At 35.1% G+C, this 9,722-nt stretch overlaps 1 protein-coding gene across 1 annotated transcript in view; it reads left to right on the top strand.

Moving 5' to 3' along the window:
* ppp5c (protein phosphatase 5, catalytic subunit) overlaps positions 1 to 9,722 on the top strand; it is an 18,174-nt gene that overhangs the window by 2,166 nt on the left and 6,286 nt on the right. The window contains exons 3-9 of the mRNA XM_016557474.1: positions 2,742 to 2,889; positions 3,435 to 3,552; positions 5,591 to 5,669; positions 5,831 to 5,935; positions 6,091 to 6,190; positions 6,284 to 6,426; positions 6,532 to 6,619. Of these exons, the coding sequence (XP_016412960.1) occupies positions 2,742 to 2,889; positions 3,435 to 3,552; positions 5,591 to 5,669; positions 5,831 to 5,935; positions 6,091 to 6,190; positions 6,284 to 6,426; positions 6,532 to 6,619 (781 nt within the window). The remainder of the gene's footprint in view (positions 1 to 2,741; positions 2,890 to 3,434; positions 3,553 to 5,590; positions 5,670 to 5,830; positions 5,936 to 6,090; positions 6,191 to 6,283; positions 6,427 to 6,531; positions 6,620 to 9,722) is intronic.

The following is a 9,722-nucleotide window of genomic DNA, read 5'->3' as shown; positions in this document are numbered from 1 at the left end:
ATGCGCGCACACACACACACACACAAGTGAGCCCACTCCCACTAGTATTTGTAAATATTAAGCCGCAAAACGATTCATATTTTAATATGAATTCTGCGTGTCTCTGTGTCAATGAATGGCGCAGACGAGTGGTTTTGTTTACTACTTGTACTGAAGCGCGCAGTGATTTTAGCGTCTGCCGTCTCACTAAATGAGGACATAAATACATGAACAACATCTCCAGAACTGCTCTGAGAGTCACTTCATGAGCATTCTGACTGTTTCTTTTGAGTAAAACTATCCTCACATCATATGCACACAGAAATGTGAAGGTATTCACGGCAACCCGTCAAAATAAAAGTTCGGTTTAACTTGAGGGCATTGGCAGAAATATATTACTATTGTTGAGTAGAATGTACGTAACAGGCTGCTACTACTACTACTAAAATTATTAAAACCTTATTTTTAAGGAATAAGCATTCAATATTTCTTCAATGTTTTAATTGTAATATTAAATGACCTTTATTTTCCAAAAAATAAAATTTGTTTAATTTTCATTACTTAAAAGATAGATTAAATGAATGTTTTATGCCTTAAAACAAAACATGTAATATTTGTTAAACTTTTAATAAATTGATGTTAAATTAAGTTTCATGATTTTAATTAATTAGACATGCTTTTTGATTAATAAAATGTAATTTAACCATTAAAAAGGAGTCAAAAAAAACAAAAAAAAAACGGAACTTTTAAACCTAGGGGAAACACTGTTTTTAGATAAATATATTTTATTGATGCAGCGAAATTTCTGCATTTAAAAATATTCGGCTGAAACAGCAGTTTCTGGTTTGTGTCAACTTGACTAAATATTATTTGTAGGGATGCACCGATACTGGTATCGGTATCGGGCTCGATTATCTAACATTATCAAGCTGAATTTGTTCTGACTCTGTTTAACTCTAAGTTCTTGTTATATTTTATTACCATGTTTTATTACCATGTTCTAAACTATAGTGAATAAACTGTGATAATGTGAGAAATGTTGAAGGTGTCTGAATAAATTTAGGTTTGACTGTATCTATTTGATAAATAAAGTTAACCAACTAACATTATACATACTCTTTTGGTTTCTGTACCCAATATATTAAAAATATTGGTATCGGTACTCCCTAATTATTTGTAGAGCACCTGTCATCCAATAATCACAATACGTCTGGTGCTTTAACATGAAACAAGCCCGAAATTATGTTGAAAGTAACAGTACAGCTTACATCATGCAGCCTATTTCAACCACAGAAAGACCTCAATGAAACGACTTAACAACATGTCACATTTACCTCAGGAAAGACATTCAATGTACATGAACTCTAAAGTCGGCTAGAAAAATAAGAAGCATATATGCACTATATTACATATTCATTAAATCTTTACTTAATCTGTTGTCTTCATTATTTAATGTATGTTTGAATAAATCTGTCATGAAAATAAGTTTTTACAGCTGTGTTTAAATGTTTATATTGCAGTAGAAAAACAATTCACTTAGTAAAAGAATTTACTATTTATTTCCTGAAACATCCTGGATTTTTGGCCAAGAATTTTCATTTTGGTGAATATATATAAATGATAATCATGTGCTAGGTCAGTATTAGGAAAGAAAACATCTCTTTTCTGAATCAATGTTGATTTGTGATTTCACATATGTGTCCCTGGAGCACAAAAGCAGTCTTAAGTCGCTGGGGTATATTTGTAACAATAGCCAGAAATACACTGTATGGGTCAAAATTATAGATTTTTCTTTTATGCCAAAAATCATTAGGATATTAAGTAAAGATCATGTTCCATGAAGATATTTAGTACATTTCCTACTGTAAATATATCAAAACTTAATTTATGATTAGTAATATGCATTGCTAAGAACTTCATTTGGACAACTTTAAAGATGATTTTCACAAATTTGATTATTTTGCACCCTCAGATTCCAGATTTTCAAATAGTTGTATCTCAGCCAAATATTGTTCTATCCTAACAAACCATACATCAATGGAAAGGTTATTTGTTTAGCTTTCAGATGATGTATACATCTCGATTTAAAAAAAATGGACCCTTATGACTGGTTTTGTGCTCCAGGGTCACATATGAAAATAACCAAAGTATGTAGGTCTGTGTGAGAATTAGGGTTGCAAAGGGTCCATTAGGGTCCCTGGAATATTTGCAAAAAATCCTGGAAAGTGTCCAAAATTTCTGCAATATTTCCTAAATTTACTGGACATTTTCCGCCTTTTTGCAACCCTAGTGAGAATGCAGTCGTTTCAGGCAACACTTCTTTAAGAACTTAAAAAGCAAATAACCCTAAGAACTAGTCACTCTTTTCTATGTGCAGCTCCTAAAGTAAATGTTCTAATGCCAGACACAGTTCTCAGATATACACTGCAAAAAATGGCTTATCTTACTTAGTATTTTTGTCTTGTTTCTAGTCAAAATATCAAAAAATTCTTAAGTCAAGATACTTTTACTAGATAAGCCAATTGACTTAAGATACTTAGTCTTGTTTCCAGGGGGAAAAAAGTAAATTAAGTGCATTTTGCGTAAAACAAGTAAAATTATCTGCCAGTGGGGTAAGTAAAATACTCTTGTTTTAAGCAAAATGCACTTAGTTTATTTTTTTCTAGCCTTAAAACAACATTCAGCTCGGCACACAAACTTGACTTGATTTTTTAATTTTTTTGTAAAAGTTTTTTGTGCTGCTGTCTTTTCATTGCTAACAGGTAGTTAGAGTTCGTCCCAATGACAAAGATGCCAAGATGAAGTACCAGGAGTGCAATAAGATCGTCAAACAGAAGGCCTTTGAGCGGGCCATCGCCAGCGACGAGCTCAAACGATCAGTCGTAGACTCCTTAGACATCGAGAACATGAGTAAGTGCTTGGAGAAGGTTACTGTTATTAGGAGCAAATTATGCTTAATGACAAGCAATCAACCCTAAACATAACCCTATGTGTTATTATAAGTAATATCACTCAATACTTGATTTTAGAAAATTAGAAATTACTCAATTTGAACACCTTCAATTGAAGTGTTAACGATTTTTTTTTGTGCTTGTCTTATTTCCCATTTTCCCATATTGCTCAAAGCATTTGAGAAAAATGCTGATGTTATTTTCATGGAAAAATTATTTCATTGTAGTAACAAGGTGGCCTAACAAAAATGCTAATTATAGGGTCAGTTATTATGAAACGTTATGTACAATGTTTGGTTTTGACAAAGCAGCAGAAGTGTGTGGTACGGAGAAATTAATTGATGACGTTAGGTCTTTTCATTGACCTGTTGCGAAAATGAAAAAAAAAAAAAAAGGAAAATTCTTTGCAGTTGAAAAATATTTCAGAATATAAATTATTAATGATTTTTAATAATTTAGAGATATTATGATCTCTCTTTTTTTTTTTTTATTCTCTTCCACCAGCAATCGAGGATGACTATGCTGGACCTAAACTTGAAGATGGGAATGTTACACTGAAGTTCATGAAAGACTTGATGGCCTGGTTCAAAGACAGACACACAGACACACAGACACACAGACACACAGACACACAGACACACAGACACACAGACACACAGACACGCACACAGACACAGACACACACAGACACGCACACAGACACAGACACACACACACACCTACATAAACCATATACACCTGTACACACAGACACACACACACACACACACAGATCTTGAAACGTAACTGTGTTCATCTATCATTCATTTACTTAAGTCTGGGCGATATATCGATCATATCAAATAAACCTGTAGAAATGCATTCGGATTACGCTCACGTGAGGTTGTGAAGCCTTGTGGTTTAAAAACAAGCGCTAAAAAGTTTAGAAGAGAACTCAGTTTGATGCTCAGACATTGTCTGTGAGACGGTTTATGTGCACAGTCGAAGTGCGCACATATAAAGTCGCAGGTTGCACGGTGTCTGAGTACTGAATTGATTTCTTCTTCGTGGCTTATTGTGTTTAAACGGTCAAATGCTCACAAAATACATCAAAATATACACATAAACACAGTCAGATTTGTCTTAAATGAATGTAAACGGTTGGGTAAAAATAGAATGTTCCTAAATATATTAGATCCATGCATTAGCTCTTAAAGTGACAGCAGCCCAATAAACCCACTTCCATCTCTGACCTTAATGTTTATCAGACAACAAAAGACAAAAAGAAAATCACACACTGCTCTGAGTAACTTTTGTAGCTGTAATAAAAATCAATGTAATCAATAAAAAAATCAATACAGAGTCTTTTGTTGTTTTAGTGTTTGTATGTGGAGTTATTGGAATTAATATTAAGAATTTCAGTTAGTATATATGATAAGTATAATAAATCACGAAAGTAAATGAGGTAAAATCTCTCTTGATATGTTCTTATAGTGTAATAATTCTGATGAAATGTTAAAGATATTTGTCAAATGACAACCATTCACAATTATGATTTAAGCAAAACAATCATGATTATCAGTTTAACTTGTTATCATGCAGCCCTTATCATGTGCCACAAAATGAAACTGATGAAATTTAAATAAATATAAAATTTCAGTAAGTTTGTCATAGAAGATGGGTGTTCAAGTTATTGTCTTTATAGATTGCATGTTTAGGGTGCTTTCACACTAGCACTTTTGGTGCGCACCCGGGTTCGATTGACGTCAAAGTTTGGTTCGTTTGGATCGGTGTTGCCAAGTCTGTGGTTTTCCTGCGGAATTGGGCTACTTTAACACTGTTGCCGCTGGTTGTTTTTCATGTCCGCGGGTTGAAGCGACTCCAATAACATGATATTTATCCCATGGAATGCGAATTTTAGCAGGGGAACCCAGCCAAAAAAACGTGTATTTTAACCCCCGGAACGCGATTTTTAACTGGGGACCCCCTCGAAACGCGATTGGGCTAGTTTTGAGTAGCGATTGGGTGGGTTTTCTTGTGCAAACCTGGCGACCCTGGTTTGGATGTGAACGCTGTCTAACGAACTCGGGGGCGCACACGCGAACCGTACCCGAGTCCGCTTAAAAAGTGTGGTCTGGGGTATGGTTCATGTGAACTCTGGTACGGTTCGCTGCTGATGTGAACGCAATCGTACCAAATCGCGGAAGTGAACCGCTATTAATGACGTATTATTTGATAAAAATGCGTGTTTGTGTGTGTTTCGCTCACTTTCCTGACGAGCGTGACTGACGCGCTGCAAGCAGAGAGCTGTATATCTCATTTCTGTTCGCCTTCAGCGTTCTTTAGAGCATTTGCAGTACATTCGTAAGACAGACGTAAGTGCCGTTATGTACCGAAGGTTTGTAAACAAAACCAACGGTTCAAAAACGTAAATATATGAAAGTGCAGAGAGCAATGTTATGTATTTGCTGCTGGCTTGATGACGCAAACGAACCGCGGTTCGGACCCAAATAAAATAATATGAACACAGTCCAGCAGGGGGAGGGGGAGGGGGGAGCAATCGAACTCTGGTTTGGACCAGGCAAGCGAACCAAGTGTGAAAGCACCCTTAATGTATTTTTGAATAAATCAGGAGATCCTACTAAACAGTCTTGTCACTGACTCATGATCATAATCAATATGACTGTCTTTCAGATGCTGGTTCAAGTTAAAGAAGTTTTATCCAAGCTTCCGAGTCTTGTTGAAATTTCATTAAAAGAGGTAAGAGAACAGAATGAGTGTTTACACAGTTTACACAGTCTTCAGTCACCAAAAAAGCTGGAATTCTATTTCTGTCTTTTGTTGTTGTTTTGTTTTTGTCCATATAGCAATTTCCTTTAATGATAATGCTGTTCTCACTTTTCATTTCTCTTGTTGTTTAGACGGAGGAAATAACTATTTGTGGAGACACACACGGCCAGTACTACGATCTTCTAAATATCTTTGAGCTGAACGGTTTACCATCTATAACTAATCCTTACGTATCCTTTCCTTTCGGGTTTGTAATGTTGGCATACCTGTTCTCTTGAGTATGTAATTGAATATGAATTGTTTAACTGTGTAATATTATAATAAATATTTAAACTATCACCTTAGTCTAACTGTTTGCAATGTTTACATTTTTATAAATGCCATATATACACATCGTGACTTTGTGGACCGCGGCTCTTTCTCTGTAGAAGTCATTCTCACGCTGTTTGGCTTCAAGCTGCTCTATCCAGAACACTTCCACCTGCTTAGAGGTGAGGACACGCCAGCGCTTCCTAGTACAGATTCCCAAACATGCTTGTGTGTGATGGATAAATGTTAGCATTTGAAACGTCTGTTCTGTGAAGGGAACCACGAGACGGATAACATGAATCAGATGTACGGCTTCGAGGGTGAGGTGAAAGCGAAGTACACCGCCCAGATGTTCCAGCTCTTCAGTGAAGTCTTCCAGTGGCTTCCTCTCACACAGTGCATCAATAACAAAGTGCTGGTACGACAGGAGGCCGCTCATCAGATTCAGCACATTCTGCTGTCACATTTACACCACTTTGTATTTTTGTGTTTGAATGTGAATGCGGGTTGAATTGTGTTTCAGGTGATGCATGGAGGACTGTTTAGTGAGGATGGTGTGACCTTAGATGACATTAGGAAGATAGACAGGAACAGACAGCCTCCAGACTCTGGTAAGACGTGTCCGATATCGCAAGATCATTTTGTTAATGTCCAAGCTTATGTGGTCCTCCTGCATAGGCTGTGTGATATGACAAAATTTTATTTATTTTTTTCCCCCAGAATGTTTGACTGGTTCAAGATAACCCTTTTTTTTTTTCTTTCTTTTTTTTATACCTTTAACTAGTCAACTTAAAAACAACTACAACATGATTCAAGTAACATTCTCTGTATTAAAACAAAACCATCTGGTTAAAGACGGTTTTATTCCAAGTGATCAACATGATGTAAATGCAAGACGAATGCACTTATTAAATATGAAGGCAAATACTGTATAAACTTGTCTTAAACATGTCCTGTATGTTAAGAAAAAATATAAATTAAGAAAAATGCTTAACTTTTCTTAGCCAAAATGTAAACATTCAGTTTTAGAGATCAACTCAAAAAGTCAAGGCAATTCAAATTCCACATGAGTAAAAGTATAACACCAGTGGTAGGGGTGTGCGATATATATCGTCTACGATAATATCATAATTGTTGTTTAAATGATATGCGATTTGACGTTATCAAGTATATTGTAAAAACCAAACAAAAACACACCCAGTGTGTGCCCGCAGGTTAGACGACTGCACGAGTTCACACTTACACTGCGTGATTTAGTCTATTAAAATACTTTTAGGATTCCCCCAAAATTCAAGATAAGGGGGCAAAAATGCCCCCATATGACTTTTATGTCATTTATATTTATATAATCAGATATAGTTAATATCACACAAAGAGTGATGTCTCTCTCCAAATATCAGCATGATTGCAAATGTGATATTGATTTGATGAACAGTTCAATAAACAATAATTTAATATGAACTCTTTCCCTGTCAGCATTTTTGAAAAAAAGTTGCCAGTCACCGGCAGCGATTTTGATGATTTTCACTAAAATTTGATGGCGTCCAGTATATTTGAATATGCAATACACCAAAATAAAGATCAGAGCCTCTACTTTTAAACAAAAAAATCAGTTTTATTCTAGCTTAAAGCATTATTTTTTTATCAACACTTGAATATAGGTAGGTTTCATAAAAAATGCATAATTATGAGCAAAAAGGTGAGAAAATCACATTTTTATCAAAAACTACATCTGGATAATATTCAGTACGATTATCAAAGCATAAATCCAGTAAATCGCTTCCATCAACACCTCCAAAGCTTGCACAGACATATACCACTTCCCGGATCAACACTTCCCGGAAAACTACAGTTTTCAACACGAAAAGCCGTAAAAACTCGGCTTTGGCGGGGAAGCGTTTTCTTGTAAAAGACGAGATAATTCGTCAATGGAGGGAAAAGAGTTAAGTGACTCACACTTTAGACACAACAGTTCTTGTTTTTGCTGTATTTCGACAATAATAGTTCCAAAGGAAGCCACAGCAGAACTGTTTTGCGTCTCTGACCAACACACCAGGTGTTTCGTTACTGAATCAATCAGCCGTTTGAACGAATCGGTTGAATGAATGACTCAATGTCACATATGCATTTATTTGCCGCCACCTACTGGTGATTTTAGGTTTATATTTAAAGTATATTTTCCCTTTTTTTCCCCCAAATCATTTCAATTATCAGTAGCCTATTGAACTTTTTTTTTTTTTTTTAAACATCATTTATGCATTTGTGTCTGCAGGTTAACTGCATTCATGTCCTGCATTAAACAGTCTCTGTAAATGCATCTAAATGCCACTTCAGATGCAGCTTCTGTGCCACCTCTGCATTACAAACACACATTTTGCTGATACTGATTTCATTTGACTGGTAACAGCCCTGTAGTGTCTTACTATTTGAACTTATTGATTAAATATAAGAATTTGACAAAAAAGATGATGCGTACATTTAATTAGGTTAGAAAAAATGGCCTCAGAAAATAAAAATGCCCATAAAAGGTAAAACTCAATTTAAACTTATTGGAAAAGTTCATTTCTGTTACTCCTACAAACTAACCACCTCACAAAATATGAAGAACATCAAAAGCTTTGGGAGTCAGCTATCCACGGCAGTCCTAAACCTGCCACAGTACCAGCACTATAACTCACTCCGCAAAATATCGTCTAATCGTTATCGACAAAATTCCAAAAAATATCGATATCATTTTTTGTCAATGTCGCACACCCCTAACTAGTAGTAGACTCTTATTTACAGTAAATATAAAAACTGAAAATAACAGCAGCTTTCAGGCCGTCACCATCATGCAAATATGAAATACTGTAGTAGTTTTTACAGAATTTCATTCCTTTTTCATTGTTTTTATATGTAAACATGCATTTGACGGACGTGTTTGACCGTTGCGCTCACGTTTCACTTTTTTTTTTTTACAGCGTCTCACACTTCAAACTGCGTTCTAAAAACACAGCAATCAAGCTAAAAGAAGTTCAACTCACGTCTCATAACCTTGTGCTTTTTTCCATTCCACTGCCCTGTCTCATGGTTTTCAAAGCAAAAACACATTTTGTGTGAACTAGCGATAATATGTTTTGTTACGCTCCTTTATAGAGCGTCACACGCGTCATGCGATCGAGTCATTTTTTTCTCTTAACCGTTAACATTGGCTTATTGTCATTGTGTCTAATCATAACATTTACTAATATTTTTATTCAAAACTATGATTCCTTGATTTAAAAAATAAAATAAAATTGTTGCAAAACAATACATTTAAATTAACCAATAAAATTGTCCAGCGCTAATTAGGGTTGGGTACAGTTCACATTTTAACCGGTACGGTACCGGTATCGGTACCTGAATTTCGGTGCCGGTACCCAACGGTACCTTTTTTCGGTACTTCACTCTCTGTGTAATTACAAAAACATTTATTTCATTGAAAAAATAAGTCAAAAATTCTCAATTTCAACATTTTGAACAATAGGGCCCTACAAACTTTTCTTTCTTTCTTTCTTTCTTTTTTTTCCCCCAGAAATTCTTGTTTTAATTTTTCTGAAAATCAAATGAAGGCATTAAACATTTATTTTAAATCAAATGAAAATTAAACCCTTTTATTTTTTGGTAAACAAACAGGTTTACTGTTGAAATGAATACACGGAAGAAAAATTGTGTGAATATTCCTTTAAAACATTT

The sequence above is a fragment of the Sinocyclocheilus rhinocerous genome, unplaced genomic scaffold, assembly GCF_001515625.1.
Source record: "Sinocyclocheilus rhinocerous isolate Xijiao unplaced genomic scaffold, SAMN03320098_v1.1 scaffold407, whole genome shotgun sequence".
Taxonomy (NCBI): domain Eukaryota; kingdom Metazoa; phylum Chordata; class Actinopteri; order Cypriniformes; family Cyprinidae; genus Sinocyclocheilus; species Sinocyclocheilus rhinocerous.
The sequence above is the reverse complement of the archived record's forward strand: the minus strand, read 5'-3'. Positions and strand labels throughout refer to the sequence as shown.